Source organism: Heterodontus francisci, chromosome 2 (genome assembly GCF_036365525.1).
Source record: "Heterodontus francisci isolate sHetFra1 chromosome 2, sHetFra1.hap1, whole genome shotgun sequence".
In the NCBI taxonomy this organism is placed as follows: Eukaryota; Metazoa; Chordata; class Chondrichthyes; order Heterodontiformes; family Heterodontidae; genus Heterodontus; species Heterodontus francisci.
This window is the reverse complement of record NC_090372.1, coordinates 76,807,754-76,831,694: the sequence shown is the minus strand read 5'-3', so window position 1 is coordinate 76,831,694 and position 23,941 is coordinate 76,807,754. Positions and strand designations below refer to the sequence as shown.

The 23,941-nt window shown below is 43.2% G+C and overlaps 1 protein-coding gene across 3 annotated transcripts in view; it reads right to left on the bottom strand.

Moving 5' to 3' along the window:
- Positions 1-23,941, bottom strand: part of creb5b (cAMP responsive element binding protein 5b) — a 559,467-nt gene that overhangs the window by 403,474 nt on the left and 132,052 nt on the right. For all 3 annotated transcript variants that reach the window (XM_068059425.1, XM_068059416.1, XM_068059435.1), the window contains 2 exons: positions 17,795-17,917; positions 16,938-17,110 (listed from right to left, as the gene is read on the bottom strand). In XM_068059425.1, coding sequence (XP_067915526.1) covers positions 16,938-17,110; positions 17,795-17,917 — 296 coding nt within the window. The remainder of the gene's footprint in view (positions 1-16,937; positions 17,111-17,794; positions 17,918-23,941) is intronic.

The window sequence follows — 23,941 nt, the reverse complement described above, 5'->3', positions numbered from 1 at the left end:
TGCTGGCTGTTAAAGCCAGAATAGAAGGTTAAATTGTCACTTAATTACTATTTAATATATTTAAATATCTGATCCCACACCTTCAAATGGGGTTCCTGCTTGCTTCTGTATGCACCCATTAAATGTGGAAGAGAGCGGGAACATGTCAAGTTCCCCAAATGCTGTCATTTTCCGGGGCTTTCCCACACACACCTCAGCCTGCTCCCACCTTGGGAAACCAATATTTGTATGCAGCGTCTAAACCAGGAATTATAAATTAGAATATTTCATTCATTGCAAAATTGTGTACAGAAAGTAAAATAGAGAAGGAAAGAAAGATGGGATGGAGAGAGAGAGATATAAAAGTGACAGAAGGAAAGAGTTAAATATATATATTTTTAAATCTCCACCATTAATTAAATTCTAAAGAAATGAGACTACACTGTTACGATTATCTAATTCACTGTATTAATATTTTAGAGATCACTTTTAGTTTTGGGGAATTAAATGTGTAGCTGTAAAAATTTCAAAAGGTTGCAGACCACCCAAGATTTAAAGTTCAAAGAGCTCTTCCTGAGACAGAGTTAGAGAAGTAAGAGCCATGAAACAGCAGGTGGACTTTTTCAGTTGGGAGTTGGATCCAGAAAGTCTAGAAGAGATTGCTCGGTCATTGTTAGCAATATCAATTATTCATATGGGTATCAGGAGCAACGAGACCATCGGGAACCAGGGGTGTTTCTGTTTTGAGGCAGGCCTGGGCTCAATCTCTGAAATCCAGATTTGGGAGGTCTTGGAAGAGAACTGGAGGATTTGCCTAGCAAAGCTAGAGGGAGAATCCCCAGGAGATCTCATACCTTGGGAGACAGCGGAGAAATTAAAGGAAAATCAAAGTGAATTCCGAAGAGCTGTGGTACACTTTGGATTAGCCCCAGGAGAAGAGAACCAAACTGCCACAATCCTGTAACATATAAGGAAACTCTTGAGGTGGAAGTAACAGTCCAACAGGAATGTTTTGTTGAGATTTAGAGTTTAAAGTATACACCTTCATGTTCTGTTAAGATCTTAAAGTTGAAAGTATAAATATTTCCAAATTGTCATCTTAAGTTAGTAGTGTTTTGCTTTGTTTAACTCTTGTACAGTATAGTTATTTGTTTAAAACATTAAATCTTGTGGCACTTCTTTCAGTAATAACTGAGAATTCGACTTTCTCTTTTTAAAAGTTCCTAACGGGATTGTAACACACTTGTAAAATTAAATTTTTAGTGCCAGAGAGGTTTCTTGGCAGTAATTAATTATTACGCAGTTAAAAATTCACTTACACCTGAATACACAAGCCCTAAATTTTTTTTGGTGTGTGTGTAATGGGTAACATTTGGATAAGTACCACAGCTTCATGACTTTATGCATTTTGATGTTGAATCTATCAGCAAGGAACTGGTGGAGCAAAGCTTGTGGAGGAACAGGCAAATTGGACAAAACTTCCGGATTTCCATGTTTAATCCGCATGAGTGGGTCCTGGAAGTTGTTATCCAATTTCCTTCACAATAACGGTGAATGCTGATAGTCTCACCATTGTAAAATTTGGCCAATAACTGCAAACAAGCACAAAACTGAGTATCAGTAAATATTCTAAATGATGAATTCCTTCAAATATTTATAAAGGGACAGAGAGCAATGTGTCCTCCCCAACAGAGAGAACAAGTAAAATAAATGACCATAATATAAATGAGACAGAAGCCCTTGAAAGACCAAAAGTACTCAAAAAAAACAGGAATAGCTGGTATTTCTTCTGGAGTGCAAAGAGATTGAGAGGAGGTGTAAGAAACGTTGATAATCATTATGAGGGACCTAATGGGCTAAGGAGATACCAATAGATTGGAAACAGGCTAATATGGTACAATATTCAAAACGGGAACAAAAAGGAGAGGTAGCTATTGACTAATTGCTCTTACTTCCATTCCACGTAAACAACTGAGTCAATTTACAGAAGTAAACTTGAGGATCATCTGTACAGTAATAGCCTAGTAAACGGCAGAATAAGAAGATCATACCTGAGCAGCCTTCTCAACTGTTTGAGCAAGTGACAATCCAAATAGTATGTTCAAAACACTACCATGTTGTGAAACCAATTTTGGGGTGGTAGTGAGACAGATGAGGAACAGAAATCTGTCAGAACTCAGTTCTGATGGTTTTTCACACAGTTATGCCCATGCTGGATAATTCAGTTGGTCTGGAACAGGTGTCAGGACTCCAGGGTAAAACAGCAAGGAGCTTCATTATGATATGAAAAAGGAGGTAAGGAAGGACTCCATAATATTTTTAGCCGGTGCTGAATTACAAGTAACGCCTGGCAGGTGGCAAGACCTCAGGCAGACCTGCAGGCAGGAGGGCATTTTAAAGACACATACATTTTCAAGGTACGCTCCTCAGGTCTCTTAAAGGCCTTCTTGTTGTTTTTTTTGTTTCCAGTTGGGAATTAGGTTTTCATGAACCATAGTGTCAGGTGCAGTTATTAATTTAATTACTTACTTTGCCCCAAACGCTTTGCTACGAGGAATCCTTTGAAGTGACAGGTTTGGAGCCCAAGGGATCAGCAGGAGAATGCCAGGCAGCCCATGCTGCTCGAGAAGTGCTTCAGGCCCTCCTGCCCAACTCCAAACCCCAACGTCAGCATCTGCAGGAAGAGGTACTAAACCTTACACTGACAGATGTTCCTGCAATGATGGCTGTGTCAGCAGATCTCCAAATGAGATCACAAGCAGATCTGAATACCTCACTAACTATTACACTGGTAGGTTCTTCAGAAGCCTTCCGATCAAGACATGTCATGCTTTATATGGTATTGCATGAAGGAAGGCATGCTAGGGTGATCATGAGCCAATGTTACCTGCTTGGCTGCACCTGTCAAGATGGTACTAACATTTCTGCAGGTCCTGGCAAAGGTACCTGGCATAAATTGTGGTAACCTGTCTTCTCAATGTTTAGATCAGGAGAGGAAAAGATGCCAACCTCAGTGAGTCTGCTGCAAGGATACCAGCAACTACATCCAGGTACAATGATGGACAGCAGTGGCCTGAAACTTGACAGCACCATCTTGCATGCATGGTGAAATGCTGCCCAATGGAATGGTGCTATAGTGTTACACAGAGGAAAATCCTCCTTGGCAGCACGCCAGCATCTACTTTTACTTTGTCATGGCCTGCCACTTATTAATCCCATGCCTCTTCAGCCTTGGCAAAGGTTACTGATAGGCTGAGATGCTCTCCCATTCCTTGTGATACTCCCTTTTAAAAGTTGCTATTCCTTTTAAATTTGATTTAAATGTAGGCCCAGATTTTTGTGGAAAAAATAACAGCATGTTACATTAATGTGCAAATCAGAAAAGAACTTGCAGTGAGGAAAAGATACACAGTTTCCATTCGTCATAAGTTGCTATCCAATTTACGCCGCTCCGCTGTTAGCTTCGAAAAAATGGCCCCTTTACCTCCTGTGCATTGCATGAAGTTGGTGCATTTGCACATTAATTGCCCATAAAATTCACCATAGAAAGTTAAATCCAGTTATTAATAGCACAACTACCCTTTTAACAATGTAATAATTGTTAATGACAGCCAATTAACCTCCCTTGCCCAGAATGTGAACAATTGTAAGTGTGGAGTTTTAAATTTTACATTTGTTTTCTTACTTTTCCTTTTTGTCTCTTTTTTTTCTCTCTCACAATCCAATCTTTCCTTCTTTATTTCTCTTTCTGACATAGAATTCACCCACTGAATGGCAAGAAGAGGTCCTCCCGCCTGACCAAGCAAGCCTGGATGGAGATTGCAGAGGTTAGCAGCCATGGGGTCACCTGTTGTAACTGAGTCCAGTGTAGGAAGAGGGTCAATGACCTCCTAGGCTCAGCCAAGATAAGTTGCACAGTTCCAGATAGGTTGCTGCAATCTGCTTGCCCACAAGAGTAAAGGTTGACACACCCATTCTAATGGCAGGAAGGCCACAGCATAATGATAACAGATGACTGACTGCATAAGTGAGACGAGTCTCCCTTGTTTCTATCGTATTCAAATTGAAACCCATGACAGATAGAGTCAGGATGAGAGCAGTGACAACCCCCAGGTGCAGAAGAGGGACCCATGTTAGCATTGATGTACTGTGGAGACGTTTGGAACTTAACAGTAACTGCATCCTTGATCTTTTAGGAGAAGACTGACCACAACAGCAGGGAGGCGGCCCGGACCGGTGGAAAGTGCTCGACCTAAGGCCTCTGTTTCAGGCCAAAGAGAAGGCGCTCGAGTTAGATGGGAGCCAAGGAGCACATGCCATATCGGACCTCGAGCTCATGGTCCCAATTGAAGAGAGTGATTATTGACAAACATAGAATGAACTGAAACTATATTTTATGTAGAAATGCAATGCTATTATCATTGCAACATGTGTACCTTAACACCTAAATGCCTGCTCTTCACATTGTATCTTGCAAGGCGGCACTCGCAAATGCTTGCAGACAGCTGAGGCCTCTGACAGTCGGAGAAATGTGGGTGTCCATGCTGATCCCCAAGCGTTGACAGCACAGGGAGAGGTAAAGCAACATCTGGCAGAGATGCCAGAGGCCATGCACAGCCATGAACGGATGATGGAGGGGTCCATCCATGCCATGACTGCTGCCATGTCCCAGGTATGTGAGCACATGGCTTCTTCCTTCCAGAGTTTGGCGACCCTCATGGAGAACCACATTCTACAGATATGCCATGACCTGCAAACCCTTGCCTTGGCCATGATGTGAATTCAGCAATGGCAGGGCGACAGAAGGACCAGGAACATGGAGAGTGTGCCTGCTCCTAGTCCTTCTCAGGAGAGCAGTGTGGATCCAACAAACCTTGAGAGGGAGGAGGAGAGTCTGCACTCCATATCTGCGGTCTCCCATCAGGGTGATTCAAGTGCTGAAACCGGCTTCTCAGCCCCTCCGCCAGTAAGGTCAGCTCTAGCAGCCATGATGCCTGCACTGGTGCAGGAAACCTTCAAGCAGTTGGGGCCCTGCAGGCTTCAGGCACCCAGAGGACGACTGCCGAAGTCATCCCAGGCTAAGGGGTGTCCTGATCAGCAGCCTGCCTCCAGTCCAGCTGCTAGCACAGAGGTAACACCGCTAAGGAGCGCCCAAAAATGTAAAAAAAAGACAACTTGACACATATTTACGGGCGAGACAGATATGGTTACTTTAATTAAATGTGTTTTCTTGCCAATCATCAGCCTTTATTGTCTGCAAATCACATTCCACCATGGAGTACTTAAATTTCTTTCAATTATATCATAAGCCTTAGAGTATTGCCAGTGTGCCACTGACATCATTGGCATACCAATATGCATGATGTTTAATTGCATGAATGATGTCACATGGGCAAGGGCTCAGTTTATTCCTGCCAGTCATGCTGGACAGATGTAATAGAGGCATAGGACATCAGACTACATGCATGATGGTGAGTTTTGTTAGCAAACATTTTTATTGAGCTTTATGGATTGTGGAAATGTGCAATCATCAGTCTCTGCCTTGCCTCCCTTGTGCGCTGCTCACCATGTCTGGCCTCCATCACTGCTCTCTGATTTTCCACGCGTGCTTGTCCTTATGTGCCCTCTGTTGTCCTCATCGTTGGAGGATGTCTCATGCTCCCGTACTTCATCTTGCAAGGCCTCCCCCCACTCTGTCGTGGGATGTTGTACAGAACACAGCGCAACCCTGTCTGGTGCATACTGTAGGGCTCCACCAGCTCTATCAAGGCAGCAGAACCACATCTTCAGCGTACCAATGGCCTGCTCGATGGTCGCTTGGTTGGAGCTGTGGCAGGCATTGTAACCCTCTTCAGCATGATTGGTAGGGTCCCTCACTGGCATCAGAAGCCATGTCATCAAGGGGAAGCCCTTATCCCCAAGAATCCACCTCTGAAGGTGAGCTGGGGGAGTGAAAAGCAGTGGCACCTGGGACTGGCGAAGTATGTACGAGTCATGGCAGCTGTCCGGGAAGTGGGTATACATTTGTAGGAAGTGCTTTCTGTGGTCGCACACTAGTTGAATATTGATTGAATGAAACCCCTTTCTGTTTTTGAAGGCAGTTGATTGGTCCATGGGATCCTTGATGGCCACAAGCGTGCAGTTGATCGCAACTTGGACCTGTGGGAATCCCGCAATGGCCCCACATCCAATGGGCCTCTTGGCCTGACTCTCAGTGTCTGTGCTGTAGCAGACATAGTTGCCGGCCCTCCTAAACAAAGCAAAGCATCAGTCTGATTGCGATTGAGACATGTCGCCGCTGGATCCCTGGAATGATCCAGAGATATAAAAGTTTAGGGCCACAGTAATTTTTAGAGCCACAGGCATAGGGTGACCACCAAAACCCATTGGTTGCAAATCATTTAGCAGTGCGCAGAAGTGTGAGACAGCCTCCCTGGATACTGCAATCGTCTCTGGCACTGGCACTCATAAATCTGCAGGTATGTCATCTGAGTCCTAAAGACCCGCTAGCATATCTGGGCTCCTCCTCACCTTGGTGACTGCCGCTGCTCGCTTCTAGGAGCTGCAGCTGCTTCTTGGGCCCGTCTCCAGCAGAGATTCCTCATCACAGCAAGGAAATCCAGGAAAACAGTGTGAATCACTATCCTCCTTGTACCTTCAGAATCCTTCAAAGGGTCAAATAGAAGAAACCATAGATACACCTATCTGGGCAGAGATTTGTGTTAGTTTCTGGTTCTGCTGTATTCTGGCATGTGCTCTATGGTATGGCTTGATGTTACCCTCACATCTTTTAAATAAGTGCGAGAGCAATCATGACTATCACAATACCATTTGAGTTGCCTGCACTAGACCGCCAAAAAGAACAACCTATACAGTTTCCGAGTTCCGCCCTCCACTAAAACAGTGTATCCATTTGCAGAGTTCCCCCTTCCCCACCCCCAACAGTATCCACTTGCAGAGTTACCCCCCTTCCCCGCCCCCAACAGTATCCACTTGCAGAGATACCCCCCTTCCCCACCCCCAACAGTATCCACTTGCAGAGTTACCCCCCTACCCAACCCCCAACAGTATCCACTTGCAGAGTTACCCCCCTTACCCACCCCCAACAGTATACACTTGCAGAGTTCCAACCTCCCCTCACATCTGCAGATTGACCTTAGTGGCAATGTCCGATGTGAAAACAAATTCAACAGGACAACAACGCATAACTTAGCTAATCTTTGCAGGCAGCGAGGACTCTCCCCTCGGTGGCGCCAGCTTTTCAAAGATGGGAAAGTGAAGGCACGTGAGCGCCGCACGTCATGCAGAACATGAACGGCTGGTAGGATCGCAGTGAATTACATTTGAATTAATGCAAAACTGTATTTAACTGATTTAAAGTACAATTCCATCACAGAGCGGCAGAGGTGCCGCCAGAGAACTGCACCACCTCCGAGAAAATAGGAAACTAGCATTACAGCATCGGGTTCCATGGGGGACGAATCTGCACTGATTCTCCGGCCCCCGCCATAGAACCCGTCTTCAAACCGAGCACAAAATCCAGCCTGTTATGTCTATATTGCCTCCCCCTATCCGTTCTGCCAAAATGCATCACCTCACATTGCTCTGTATTAAATTCTACTTGCCAATTGTCTGCCCATTCGGCTCGTCTAGCTATGTCCTGTTGCAGTCGGTTTGCATCATCCTCACTGTTTGCCACACCTCCAAGTTTGGTATCATTGGCAAATTTAGTAATTTTACCCTGTTTCCCAATATCCAAGTCAAAAAAAGCAGTGGTCCTAACACTGAATCTTGAGGAACACCACTGTCTACCATCTTCCATTCTGAAGAACAACCATTCACCACAACTTGCTGTTTTCTGTCCTCAAGTCAATGTTTTATTCAAGCTGACACTGACCCTCCTATTCCATGAGCCTCAGTTTTGTTAACCAGCCTTTTATGTGGTACTTCATCAAACACTTTCTTAAAATCCATATAGACAACATCCATTGTATTCCCTTCATCAACCATCTCTGTTACTTAATCAAAAAATTCAATTAGATTAGTCAAGTATGATCTGCTTAATTAACTCATACCTCTCTAAGTGACTGGGTAAGGTAAGTGGAACAAGGTGAGGGCCGTCCCATTCAGCTGGAAAATAGAGGTGAGGCATTGGAGGAGTGCAGAGAAGAGTCAGAAAGTTAATGCCTAATGTCAGAAACCTGACTCATGAGAAAATATTAAAGAAACCTGAACTTTTCTAACCCAGAAAGGAGATGTCTGAAAGGAAATCGCATAGCATTATATAAAATAGTTCAGGAAATGGAAAGAAATGCAATGGGACACAGATTTAAGCTAGTTGAACATAAATTTAGTATTGGTATAAAGAAATTCATCTTCACAAAAAGAGTGATCAATTTATGGAACAGAATCCTGAGTAAAGTAGTGGAGGCAAAAATCCTGGAATCGTCAAAGAAACAATTTAGGTATACTCCATTAGGATCTTTCTGGATGAATGGATGAGCCAAATAGCATTTCTCATCCGTAATTATCTTTTGGTCTCATGATCACACCAGAACCTTTGGGCTAGTCACAGAAGAGTAACCTCAATTGCGTTGATAGAAGAATCAGCAGAATTTTTGATCAAATATACATTTGAAACCTGCAAGTGAACTATGATGATTTTCTTTCTAATTTCATGCCAAAGTTAACATTTTATCTCTGACAGCTACAACAGGCTATTTATTACACACCAACCAACTCTTTTTATTTGCTTGGTTATTTTGAAACATGTCTAAGAAAGCACAATGTTCTCAAAAATAAACTTATTTTCAGTAGATGTTAGAATTCATGAAGTAATATATTTTCCGGTATGCCAGATTAATAACTTAAGCCTATGTTAATGCAAAACAATAAATATGAAACAAAGTCCAAAAGACCCTAGCCTTGGGATCTAGTTGGTCATTTATCAAGACTGAAAATGCTGGAAATACTCCATAGGTCTGGCAGCATCTGTGGAGAAAGAAACAGAGTTAACGAGCTGAATTTTACAAACCCCTCAATGTCGTGGGTTATGGGGGGAGGGCCAGTAAAATTCTGCGGGGAGAGGCCCGCCTCGACCCTCGAAGATGAGAAGGGCCTGCCGCATATTACCGCCAGCGGGGGACCTCGGTGCAGCCCCCCCACCGCCTAGCGGTGGGCCCTTGATCTGAATATTCAAATGAACAATAAGATGTAAATTAACTTACCTGCAGGCGGCGGCCATTTGACACCGATTTTACGGCTGCCATTGGTCCTTCGCGCACCTTCAGAACTCCGTATGGAGTTCCGAGGCAAGAACCTGGTGGGGAGAGGGGGAAGGAATAAAATTCTCAGGGTAGGAGGGGTGGGGGAGCAGGGAAAACAATTGGTTGTGTGTATGTTGGGAAGGGGCTGAAGGGCAAATGATTGAAGGTTGGGGGTGGGGGGAAGGTTCGAGTAGGGAATAAAGTGATTTTTGTCAATGAGGGCCAATTAAAAGACCATGGGGGGTGTTGGGGAAGGGCTTCCATAACAAAATTCTTTATTTAATAAAAATCGGCACTACTGTACCTTTATAAATTTAAATCTGTTTTAAGAGCTTAAAGTCCTTTAAAAATGGCGCCGGCGCCTGCACAGTGGCGCCAGACGCGTTGCCAGGATGCGGTGGCCGCCCTCCCCAAGTCATCGGTGCGCCCGCTCCACCCCCTCTATTTAAATGAGCCCCCGTGCAGAATATCGGCAGCAGAGCCAGAATAAAATTCAGCCCAACGTTTCAGGTTCATGAAAGGTCATCGAACTGAAACGTTAACTGTTTCTCTCTTCACAGATGCTGCCAGACCTGCTGAATATTTCTAGCATTTTCTGTCTTTATTTCAGATTTCCAGCATCTGCAGTATTTTTCTCCAGTGTTGGCCATTTATCAAGTTTTATTCACAACAGGTTCTTTGTTTTTTCTGAACTATATTTATTTGTAGCCCTAATGATGATAATGATCATTGCAATTGCAACATCAGTAATAACATTCACACTTATATAGTATCATGTAGAAGTATTTCAAAGCACTTCACAGAACGAGCAATTTTAATGGAGGCCACAATCAGTTTTGCCAGGCACCTTCATCTGCATGCTTGCTGTCAGTCTTCTGCCCAAACCCGCAGGGAAATGTCACCAAATCAGAGGTTGGGAGTGGGATTTTGGGTGGCAAGAAGCTATGGTCTTGGACCCAAAGGAAGGGTCACAAGCACCAAGATAAGAGGGGAGGTTGTACATTTGGAGGGGGAGAAAAGCCTGTGGCAGGAGAGGCCCAAGGTTTCCTTGTGGGTCTTGGAGAAGTCTCTCATGCTCCTCCTGGCCCACAACAAAACAAAGACATTAAAAGAACTTTGCCTTTGTGGGCCTCTTTCAGTCTCGGTTCCTTTTCCCATGAGCTTTGGCTTAGTTAAGATTGCAGTCGAGCTCTGATGATGTTATATTTAAAGCATGCCCCCAGTGCCTTCAGCTCAAAAGTGCGGGTTAATATCGTAATTGCAGGAAGGCAGTGGGATCAGAGGGAATGTTTCACAGGGGGCATTTTAACTGGCTGTGTATCTAGTTTCTGCTGAACGGGGTGAGTTAAAATTCCACCTAATTAATTACTTTTGGATTGCAGTAACAATTCATACTAAAAACATACTACTAAAAGTCAGGGTGAAAACTGCTTCAGCAACTGTTAAAAAGTAGAAACTAAACATACACTGGAATATGTACAATTCATGTAAATATAAAGCAATTTGGTGCATTTATCACTTTTATGCTTAACAGCTAAGTACTTTATAACATGATACACCAGATGCTGCAGTCCAATGAGAAAAAAAAGGAAGTTGAACATAGCTTGACTAATAAAGAACCATGCTAAAATTGTAGCTTTTGCACTGACCAATAAAGTTTAAGGGCAACATTTTATGAATGTGCACTATCAAGGGGGTGGGCCACTCCCTCGGGCCTTGCATATCAGGAAATCACAAGGATACTGCCTCAGACTTTCTATGCATTAAATCTGCCCTTAAATGTGGAAAGGAACAGGAGTATAGCTAATACGTATTTACAGATAATTTTGATTGGCAAGTAATGGTTGTTCAGCTCTATACCAGAGTGACCAATTATTTTTTCTCTTAGTGAGCCAGTTAGCTGCACATCATGGAGCACCACAGGCCACATATATGGCTGGAAATTAGTGTCAGTGACATTATCACATATAAACTTTAAACATTCATATCAATTCCTCTCTCTACGATTTTAGTGTATTATCCTATTTTAAATGTTGTCAATAAAACACGATATGCCAAATGAGGAATTTTAATTCATCGGTTGGAAACTTACATTAAACTTTTAAATGGAAAAAAAAATTCTACATTGAACATTTAAAAAAGCTGGCAGTCAAGATGGACACCGCAATTTACATTTGAATACCTTACACATTCCAAAGCCTCCAACAGGAGACACATGTCTGATGAGCCTGTACCCAAAACAATGGTTTGCTGTATTGAGTGAACCACAGGAGATTGCTTTCATTAGCATGACATTCAAGGCCGTCCTGACACATTGACTTTGAAAGAGAAAACTCCTGCAAGTGTAAATATTGGCATCCTTAGGTCTGAGGAGATGTAAACTCCTAACCTTAACGCTCATTAGAAGATTCCAAAGAATACACTGAGGCAGTCATGTGACCATCTGTCCATCTCTGTGAAAGCTGGGAGCTTCCCTTGGACAAAGACAGATTAGTCCATGACTGATTCTGTGCAGATGCCAGAAGGGGTGTCTCTCTCTCTCCCCCTCTCTCTCGCCAGATAACAGCACAAGCTTGAAAACAATCTGCAACTGTGGATCCTCCAAGCCTACAGATGCTACTGACAGAGACACCAGGGGAAGACAATCACCTACAAGTCTGCCTCCAAGAAAACCCTGAGTCAAGTGGGCCAACCGCAAAGTGTACTTCAACCAGCCAATGACTTCAAGAATACAACTTCAGCCAGAAGACCACAGAATCATCCAACCTCACAGATGGTGTATTAATTTTTTATTTATTCTGGACTCTAATCCAACCACAAATCTACTTCTCACTCATGTGAGTGTGTGCGTGAACATGTGTTTTTTTATTATTTTATTTCAATCAGGTTTAGATTGTTAAGTATAATAAACTCACTCTTTTCTTGTTTAAACCCAAGAAAACCTGTCCGATTAGTTCTTTCATCATCATAACAAAGGTAAAAGGTAAAATACTCACTGAGGTGGTAAACACATCTACTGTTTAAGAAGGAATAAACCCTGTTGCGGTCAAATAAGAGGAAGGACAAAAGGGGAGCCTGTGACCCCCTCTTCACCTGGCCGTAACAATGTGTTAACTTGTCTCTTAAAATATTGGGGAGAGGAATTTGATAAGAGCTTTTTAAACATTTACACAATAACAAAACTGACTGTAAATTCTAACCTATGAGCATTTACAATGCAAAATATAAAATCCAAGAAATACTTTAGTTTAGAACATGGAGCTTTCACTTATTATAAAAACTTACTTTAAAAATTATATCTTTTTTATGTTACTTAATTCATTTCATCTCATCTTTTTGGAATTTCTTCATATTAATTTATTATAAAGTGTTCCTTTTGAAAATATGTGAATTATTTTGGCAATAAGCTATTCCATTTTATATGGTACTCCTTTCTAAAGGGATAAGTTGCCTTCATTAATCTCATTTCTAAATACTGTATTTGTGTATATTGATCAACATCCTTTTGAATTATTGTAATGCAAAGAAAATAATGCAGTATGATAAAGTTATTTTGTGTTGGACTAAATTGAAGGCATGACACCATAATCTGTACTGATATTAAGTAACAAAATTTAGGTTCCTTTGATGTCCTTTGTGAAGATCCGTAAGTATCAGAAAACAGAGGGCTAGATTTTCAAACCCCGTTGAGCGCGGGAATGGCGGTGAGAGCGATTTGAATAAAACGTTCTTGGAGGTTGGCAATGGGTCCTGCTGGCAGGGAGAGAACGGGTGAGGTGCACTCCCCCAATTAAGTACCTATTAAGCTCATTAAAGAGCTCATGAACAGGCCTGTCAGCAGCAGCGTGCAATTTTTGAAGGCTGGGACTGGGGAATATGCCATTGGGGAACATGACAGGGTTGTGAAGATGTGAACAGTGTGGAGGGCCATGAGGAGCTTGGGAAGAGCTGATTAAATTAATTCAAAGGCAGCAAATAAAGTTTAGTTGCTTCAGATGTGGATATTGCTGCAGCTGCAAGGGTTTAATGTCATACTGGAGAGTGGCAGGAAACCAGACAGGATAAAGCGGGGTGCCACCTGGGGACGTATTCCCATGCCCACACAGGCCCTTTGAGATCCCTGGTGACTCATTTGTATAGGCAACAGCAAGCCCAGGTGATGGTTGCAGCTTGCCTTTAAAGATCACATTCAATTCCCCATTCCTGCCTCCATAACCCTTCCGGCAGCTCTAATTGGGTGCCGGGCTTACTCCCGGGCCAATTAATTTAAAAATAGCACCATGTCAGCAACGCTGACACATGTGGGATCAGGACCCGGAAATGCTCCGGTTGCCAGGGCTCCGACCCAAAAACGAAAATCCAGCCCAGAGTCTTTAACAAAGCTCCAAACATCTTGTTCCTATTGACCAGAGTGTATTTAATAATAATCAGTAATCACGATACATGTTAGTAACTGCATTTGCTTTGCACTTTTTTCTTTCCAGAGAACTTCCTTTATCTATCTTATAAAGCAAACCTTCTCCTCCCCTTTTACAAGAGGGAGGGGAACCACAAGCCAGCACATTCCCTCAGGATCATTACCCCTCATTGTGAAATGCCTTACAGGTCTATGGGGAATTAATGTAGTCTGCATTGAAGCGGCACTATGTGAATGAATTTTTTCCCTCGATTTGGTACACTTCTAGCTGTGATTTTGGTCAGGTATCTCATGTATTTTATTCAAAACTGTGTTCCACAGTTACTCATATCTTACAGTATATCAATAAAGTTAGCAACCAGATTAATATTTTCATAATATTATTTGCCAATTATTTCAAGGTAATTTCTGAAGTTTTCATACCCTAAAAATTATGCACTACATCACTATTCTCCAGCTTTCGTGTTTTGAATGTCCTTCAGTTCACCTTTTTGAATTTCATGGTCCTAGCAATTTGTAAGTGCCTTGGAATGTTTTATACTTTAAAGACACTATACAAATAGAAATTGTTGTTGTTGACGTCCTTTCCTAGTGCTGCTTCTTCATTGGTGGATTTAGGATGTAAATGTCAGAGAACAGTACTGAGAAACCATCAGGATTGAGAATTTCAAAGATTCACAACCCTTTGAGTGAAGTAATTTCTCCCCATCTCAGTCCTAAATGATCAGCCTCTTACCATGAGACTGCGCCCCCGTGTTTTAGATTCCTTGACCAATGGAAACAATCTCCCAGTGTCTAAGGCTACTGGACAATGAGGTGGCTCTCATACCAGAAATAAATAGAAACCCTAGACAGATCTTATGTTTAAGGTATAACAATATTGACAAAAATGAATAAGTATTTTACTACCGTATCCATTGTCGTTCAAGGGGGTGAAATTGGTCTACACCAGCAACGTGAAACAGGCTCATAGTGAATTAGAAGCCGATTTTTCACAGCACTGGAGTTTATATTCTCCATTGACTTGGAAAATATTCCCAAGATTTTTAATTTCAAACCAAATAAAAGTGACAGTAAGACTAGGAAATGAGTCTCCAAATAAAGTTTGAAATATTGTTCTGTGTACATCGGTGGAAAGATAGAGCGCAGTGACGAGTTGGCTGCCAATTCACTAACAAACCTGTTTTACACTGCTGTTATAGACCAATTTCACCCCCCCCCCCCCCCAATGTTCTTTATATACAAGCAGTACAGTATTTGAAGTGCACTTTTGCATGGGTATATAATCATTTTTGATATAAATTATTCTGGTGAAGTTTTTATTGAACTGGCTTCATGTGTTCTTCACTCACTGACCGGAACAGAGACAATGAATTTAGTCAATGTACATCAATTAAAGGTAGGAATGGAAACCTCATTATACGTTATGTAGTCCTGGAGGCAATTTTTAAAACCAATATGTAGAAGGGATAATAGAAGGGAAAAGTGAATAAAAATGGTCTCTCTCAGAAGTGAAGGAAAAAGAAATTGACATCCTATTTATTAGACTTAAGTAAACCTAAACTGAACTGAACAAAAGCCACTGAAATATTATAGTGAGGATACTATAGTGTACACATCTTTCAAGGATTTCTGAAAGTAAGGGGGTAATTTTGAACTGACCCCCGCCCCATTCACATCGGGATTTGGGTTGCTAGGTGGTTGGCTGCCCTATGCCTGTCTAACTTGAATTTCAAGTGGACCATGAAATTGCTGGTTAGCATCCCACCCAAAACAGGCAGGGGTTCCAACGAAATGATTAAATTGCATCTTACGCTGCTTGTAGTACCACCGGAAATTTTCAAGTGTTGGTGGATGGAGTATGCACCATGCATAGTTCATCCAATTGTGCAAGAGTTTAATCCCCCTCAAAGGGACTGCTGGAGACCACTCAGAAAATGACACAAAAACTTTAGCAATGATTTTTGTGTGACCAGAAGCATAAATACTCTTTTTGGTCCAACAACTTCTTCAGGTCCACTGTCTACTGTTCAAACACTGTGCCGTACTCCCCACTGAGTTTTCCCTCCCGCCTTTCCCCCTCAACCCTGGGCCATTTTTCCAGCTCAGTTCCACAAAGGATTCCCTCTTTCACCCCTCTCCCACAGTGGCAAGCTACCTTCATGCACTCGCTGAGTGCTGGCAGCTCACCCAAAATATTTAGATGTAAATGGTTCAGACCTCTCGCTGGAACAATTAGCCTGATGACGCAATTGTTCTGTGCTCTGTCCATCCAATCGCCCACCCCCACCCCCATGTATCAGGTATGATCTGTGCTGAACTGGTTTAGTGTAAAATTATGGGAAGTAGAGATGGTCTCATGTATGAGATTTGAGTTGTGTACTTCCCAGTAATACAAGTGCCTCCCTGACAGCCAATCATGTCATGATTCTACTTTTAACTAGTTCAGACCAACTTTGTTTGGCTTCCCAGCATTCTAACAAAAAGTGTATATTTTGATTATTTGGATACCCATGTATTTTAATTATGTCAAATATTATAGGCGAGCTACATTGATCCTTACAAATTTTGCAAATTCTATGAATAAATGCCTCTTTATTTTAATTAAACCCCAGAACCTCCACAAGAAAGAATGCAACAGCATACTCTGCTGGCTATGCTGTAATACTTAATGTCATCAGAAAGACTGCCTGCATCTACTGTGATTTGTATAGAGGTGTTGTCAAAAGGATGTTGAGAGGGGGACAACTGCCAAAATGTATTTATTTATTATTTAGAGATACAGCACTGAAACAGGCCCTTCGGCCCACCGAGTCTGTGCCGACCAACAACCACCCGTTTATACTAACCCTACACTAACCCCATATTCTCTACCACATCCTCACTATTCTCCTACCACCTACCTACACCAGGGGCAATTTATAATGGCCAATTTACCTATCAACCTGCAAGTCTTTTGGAGGTGAGAGGAAACCGGAGGAAACCCACGCAGTCACAGGGAGAACTTGCAAACTCCACACAGGCAGTACCCAGAATCGAACCCGGGTCGCTGGAGCTGTGAGGCTGCGGTGCTAACCACTGCGCCACTGTGCCGCCCAATGTTAGCCATTAAATGTATAGTTCTAAATGAGATTGTTATATTGAATTTACCTTTCTACACCCAAATCCTACTTCAGCTCTGGTTTTGATTAATATCTATAATACCAGTGTCACATTCTCTTTTTATACTAATGAAAGTGATAGGTTGGACAGCAATAATTGAACTAATTACTTACCCTATTTGCCTGTTGGTAGAAGGTGCTTGTGTGATGACTGAACTGGAAGTTGGTGAAGGCATAGCTTGCTGAATTACTACACCACTGTCATGGTTTGACATCCTAGTGGGGGCCAGCTGATGAGGTGCTGGTCCTGACATAGGCCCTTGCACTGACCCATGCACTGTTAAGTTCTTTTGCAAAAGAAATAAAATAAATATGTTAACTTTAATATAGAAATTTAAAGTACAAAAAAGATTAACATTCTATATAAGTTGTATAATATGCCAGAAAATGCCAAATAATTACCTACTTACTGGACTTTAAAGAAAAATGTTTTTAACATATCCTTCTCTCCCTTTTGGTTCTTCTGCTTTCCACAGATGACTGAAAAGACAGTTAGGTGACTAGCTCCCTGATCTCTATTAATAATGCTCTGTTACTGGACATCAAAACCTAAGTTGGAGCTGCCCAATGTGACTGATCACTTTTATTATCGCCTTATTTTTTTCAACCTTACGAAACTGCCTCTCTATCTTTCAATTCTCATTTCTGATAAATGGAACAAAATGTACCAGAAGTGTCACAGCCTGGCTTTTCTCTTAGCAGATGCATACTAACCTGCTGTTTATTTCTAGCATTTTATGCTTTCCTTGTTACTTTTAAAAGCAAAGGTGAGTTATGATTATCTGTTGACAAATTAAAAGTTTTATTCAAGTTCTGCTTTTAGCTCATTGTACATTTATAAAGTCATTGAAACAGACCCTTTGAGGTGACTTACAAAGGAGAATCATATGATTTGCCTGAAGCAGTACCCTTCAGGATAGTTAATGGCTGTTTGATACTTCAGTTGATAACCTGCTCTGTTACATGCTTACCTTATCAGGTCGGTTTGCAGAGACTGTCCGGGGTAGAGTTGATACTTGTGTTGGACTGTCAGTAACTGATGCCTCTTTGCCCTGTACCTCAGTCAAATTGGAAATATTCAACCCCACTGAAGCCTACACAAAAGCAAAAGAAATTAAAGCATTTATGAAGAAATAACAATACAGCTTCAATTATTACACTGTGATTTCTAAACTTGGGGATTGATAATCATGCGTAAAAGTTTAAAATAAAATAGTTCCTTACTGGGTAAAGAATAGTTAAAACAATAACACCTGAGTCATTTGCTTTTTTTTTTACAGCTATGATATTAGAGTCAATCAGGTGCCGGTGTGACTTTTAAGTCTGCGGCAGGCAGAGGCCACAAGGGCCAGCTGCCTGTTCTAGCAGTAAAGAGGCCAGAGTCATTTTGAGGCTCAGGTCTCACTTAAATAGAACTGGCAAGTGGCCCATCACATACGGGCACTCTGATACAGTTCGGGAGTATTAGGCCTGTGCAATATTGAGCACTCGGAGGCTTCCAGGCCCCGGCAGTAAGGTAAGTCAGGAGGTGGGGGGTTTCACCATTGTGGATGTGTGGGGCAAGGGTGCCCAGAGTGGCAGCAATCCAGATTATTTCTGTGGGACCTGGTATAGTGCTCCTGGCCCTGCAAAAATAATTTAAATTTACCTTTACTAGGCCTTTTCGGTAGTATCACCAGTGAACCTAGTTGGAGAGTACACCCAAACACTCCAATCAGTCCTGTCCTAAATTTTCAATCAGGATTTTACACGTGTCAATTGACCCCAATTGGCACATTAAAAGAAGAACATCGCCTGAAACAGATGGGCACCAGCCACCCAATGGTAGGCCCGTCAAATGGCAGCAGCCAGAGCATCGGAGATAATGAGGTGGTAAGCCTACAAATCTTATTTTGAAGATGTTACCGCCCTGTTAATGTAAATTTTGCCAAGATAAAATTGACCCCACCATGTGTGCACACACAATTGTGCATGCCAAGTATGGGTTCCTCAGAGGAGTTATGAGGCAAGTGTGCAGGGGTTAGCCCTTGTCCCCAAGAAGCTAGCCTTTGTCATGTAGGGGAAAAGAGTGGAGGATAAAGCACTGCTGCAATATAAAATCATCATGGCAGACCTGATGATGTGCTTCTGGTGATCATACATCAGTTGCACATTAATGAAGGACAGTGGGCTCATATGAAGGAGCCTGTAAGGCCAGGTGGGTGCAGACAATGATGCCTTGAATTTGGAAGAAGCCTGTAGGGTTGGATTTTTAAGATCCCACTGCCAATCTCAGCAGCATGCTCAGAAAATGCGGGCAGGTCGGACGCCAAAGAGCTGCCACAATCTCAAGCGCGGTAGCTCATTTAAATAGCCGGGGCGGCCCACCACCCACCCCCAAATCTCATGGAGAGGGCGGGCTGTCCGCCCAGCAATGGCATCAGCTGCCTGTGCACAAGCGCCATTTTTAAAGGGCAGCCAGCCCTGCTGCCCAATTTAAATGTTTAAAGTCCTACCCCCAAAATTAAATAAATTTCTAACACCCCTTTCCCACCCCCCCCAATAACAATTACAATAACTGTTTGCCCTTTCCCCCATCCTAAAATACTTACCTTTTACATCTGACTTTCCCCTCCCAAATGGCACAAAGTTTAAGGCTCAACCCTTCCCATCATCCTCTACACCCATTACACATATTTGACCCCATTCTCCCCCACGCCCCGAACTGACAGACTTACCTCCTCACCACCCCCCCTCCCCACCAGCATGACGGCGTGTTTCTCCAGGCAGGGATCTGAAGGAGCTTGAGCGCCGGCCACTGCGCCAAAGATCGTGGTGGGCCGTCAAGATCGCAGGTAAGTCTATTTTAATTTAAATAATTTAATTCAGTTGCATATTTAAATTGTGGTCCCGTCACCTAGCGATAGGAGGGCCGCCACAGAGCCTTGCCATCACCGGGATGATAGGGCCAGCCCCTCCAGACATCAAGATTCATGGCAGGCCTCATCCGGAGCCATCTTCAGACCTCCCCCGCCAGGCAACCCGACGCCTGGGGGCGAACAAAATCCAGTCCATCATCTATGTGAACCCTACAGCCTTATCCTGCTCCTTACAGATGTCCATAGAGAAAGTGGTGAGAAGATTTTCTCCATCAAATGTGGACATCAGTTGCCTGTTTAATGCAAGCATGAACTGCAGACCGATATCCTCGGTGGCAACCTGGAAGCAAAGAAGTTCAGGGCAGCAGTGACCTTGACTGAAACAGGTAATGCTATGCTAACAGTAGTAGTTGGTTTCAGGTCTTATTGCACAAGGTGATACAACTCTGAGAAAGCATCCCTACAGAAATGCAGCCTCCTTATGCGCTGCATGCCTGAGAACTATAGGTAGGTTTTCTTGGGCATATAATCTCCATTGAAGGGGTACGGATTCCTGCAAGAACACCTTTTATTTTCTCTCCCCATATCTGCAGCTCAGTTTTCTGCTTCCTCCTGCTGCTGCTCCTCTTCCTTTTCTTGCCAGAAGTAATTGTTATTGTTGAAGAAGTTGTTATTGTTGTTGAAATTGTGGGAAATACTTTTGGTGTACCTAAGATCAATTTTAGGTGGGACAAAACTCAAGGACCTGTGAGCAACGAGATAGGGGACCATATAAAGGAGGTTTCATAATTAATGCTGATTACAGCGAATTAGAACAAACATTATCGTGCAGTATAACTTCGATATGTTAAGCTAACTTTCAACTTTCCACATAGCTCACTGCTGAGCTAGTTTTTTAAACTTCCCAACTGCCTCTCTGCCCCTTCTTTTACCCCATGTTTCAACAACGTCACTTTGCAATTTTCCAATAGGAGGTGCACCAGAGTGATACAGGGCAGCTCATGTTTTACTTCTTTCTCTCTCTCCTGAGATCTGCTTAGCACCACCCCAAAGAGATTAGGAATGTACATTGTTAAACAACTTAAGACACTGTAGCTTTAATGTTTTAAAGTGCTTATTATGAAGACCGCTTAATGCTGTCAACTTGTGTCAGCTGGGAGCTGAATCGAAAATGCCCAAACTTGTTTGCCTTGGAGTCATTAACAGGCGTCAGAGAAAGGAGACTTTTATTCTGTCTGTCTGGACTAGATCGTGTCCCATTTCCCAGAGGCAAAAAAAATACTATGCAATAACCCTGCTAGCAGGTTAACACTGCTCTCATATCACACTAGCAGTGTGGTCTTCATCATCAAATTACACCTTGAACTGTCCCCTACTCCTCTGGCACCCTCTCCTCCTTTTAGCATCTCATTTTATTCCAGCCCTCTCACCTCTCATTTAAGACCCTCATTCTCTACTGCCCATCCAAGTACCATGCAAAGTTTCTGAGAGATATCTTCACTGCTTTCCTCCCTCAGCGTCTGCATTAAGTGACTTCTCGTCCTCTGTGATTTCAACCTCCATCTCCACTTATCATGTTCTCTCTCCTGAATTCACTGCCCTCCTATTCTCCCTTAATCTCGCCCTCCATATAAACTCTATAAATATTCACCGCCACAGCCTTGACCTTGCAATCTCAAGTGCCCTCTCTACTTCCATCATGTCAATCACAGAGATGCTCATACCTGATCACTTCCTCATATCACTCTCCACCCACATCGCCCTTTCCCCTGCCAACCTCACTTGCGTCTGTGTCTGCTCCTGGAAAAAAACACCTCCCAAGTTAGTTAGAATGGCACTTTTAAACACAACCATCTAGCCTTTGGATCCTCATTCACCACTACATTTCTTAAGCTATCGATCTGTTCAAACACAAGCTCACTTCCACCGTTGATGCCCTTGCCCCCATTAAAACCATTACTCTCTTTCATCTTTGTTTTGCCCTCTGGTATTCCTTATCTTTGCTCCCTGAAGTCCAAGGGATGCAGACTTGAATGCTTATGGAGGACAACTGGTTTAGCCAATCACCAGATTTTCTGGACCACATAAAGCACTATCGGGTCCTGCTCTCTTCTGCCAAACCTGCTCACTATTTCAGGATCATCCTGGAATGCAAAAATAATTCCTGATTTATCTTCAGCAGGTCTGGCAGCATCTGTAGAGAGAGAAGCAAAGTTAATGTTTCAGGTCTGTGACTTTTCATCAGAACTGGCAAAGGTTAGAAAAGAATTAGGTTTTAAGCAACTGAAGGGGAGGGGAGTGGGGGAGAGAACAAAGGGGAAGGTGTTTGATAGGGCAGAGGGAGATTAAATAACAAAGCTGTCCTGGGACATAGGCAAAGTGTGTGCTAATGCTTGTGGTGAAAGACGAAGCATTAGTCCAGAGAGAGTGTTAATAGTGGAATAATGAGCAGCTCTGACTACATGAAAAGCGGGCACATGGTTAAAAAATAAAATATTTTTTAAAAGGCCAGTCATGCTCTGAAGTTATTGAACTCAATATTCAGTCCGCAAGGCTGGAGAGTGCCTAATAGAAAGATCAGGTGCTGCTCCTCGCGCTTGCGTTGATGTTCACTGGATCACTGGAGCAGGCCAAAGACGGAAATGTTAGCATGAGAACAGGGGGTAGTGTTGAAATGGCCAGAAACCCAAAGCTCGGGGTCATGCTTTCAGACTGAGCGGAGGTGTCCAGCAAAGCTGTCACCCAATCTGCGTTTGATCTCCCCAATGCAGACCCCGTGACTCTTCTGACGCCCTACGTCATTTTGACAATTTCCAGTTTCCTGGCCCTAACCGCCTCCTCTTCACTATGATGTCCAATCTCTCTACACCTCCATCCCCCACCAGGACAGTTTGTGGGCTCTCCACTTCTTCCTTGAACAGAGGTCCAATCAGTCCCCATCCACCACCCTCCTCTGCCTGGCTGAACTTGTTCTCACATTGAACAACTTCTCCTTCAACTCCACTCACTTCCTTCAAGTAAAAGGTGTTGCTACGGTTACCCGCATGGGTCCGAGTTATGCCTGTCTTTTTGTGGAATATGTCGAACATTCCTTGTTCCAGTCCTACTCAGGCCCCCTCCCCCAACTCTTTTTCCGGTAGATTGATAATTGTATCGGTACCATTTCCTGTTCCCACCCCGAACTGGAAAACTTTATCAACTTTGCTTCTAATTTCCACCCTTCTTTCCCCTTTACATGGTCTATCTCCAACACTTCCCTTTCCTTCCTCGACTTCTCTGTCTCTATATCTGGGGATAGGCTGTCCACTAATATTCATTATAAGCCCACCGACTCCCACAGCTACCTCGACTACACTTCTTCACACCCTAGCTCTTGTAAAGGACTCCATTCCATTCTCCCAGTTTCTCCATCTCCTACGCATCTGCTCTGATGATGCAACCTTCCACAACAGCGCCTCTGATCTGTCTTCCTTTTTCGTCAACCGAGGATTCCTCCCCAATGTGGTTGACAGGGCCTTCAACCGTGTCCAGTTTCCTGGCCCTAACCGCCTATTTCCCGCACTTCTGCCCTCACGCCTTCCCCTCCCTCCCAGAACCACGACAGGGTTCCCCTTGTCTTCACTTTCCACCCTACCAGCCTCCACATCCAGAGGATCATCCTCCGCCATTTCCGCCACCTCCAGAGTGATGCCACCATCAGACGCATCTTCCCCTATCTTGTCAGCATTCCAAAGGGATTGTTCCCTCCGCGTCACCCTGGTCCACTCTTCTATTACCCCCGACACCTCACCCCCTTCCCATGCAACCGCAGGAGGTGTAATACCTGCCCTTTTACCTCCGCTCTCCTCACTATCCAAGGCCCCAAACACTCCTTTCAGGTGAAGCAGCGATTTACTTGTACTTTCAATTTAGTATACTGTATTCGCTCCTCAATGCAGTCTCCTCAACAATGGGGAGACCAAACGCAGATTGGGTGACTGCTTTGCTGAACACCTCCGCTCAGTCTGAAAGCATGACCCCGAGCTTCCGGTTTCTGGCCATTTCAACACTCCCCCCTGCTCTCATGCTAACATTTCTGTCTTTGGCTTGCTCCAGTGTTCCAGTGAACATCAACGCAAGCTCGAAGAGCAGCATCTGATCTTTCGATTAGGCACTCTCCAGCCTTGCGGACTGAACATTGAGTTCAATAACTTCAGAGTATGACTGGCCTTTTTAAAAATATTTTATTTTTTAACCATGTGCCTGCTTTTCATGTAGTCA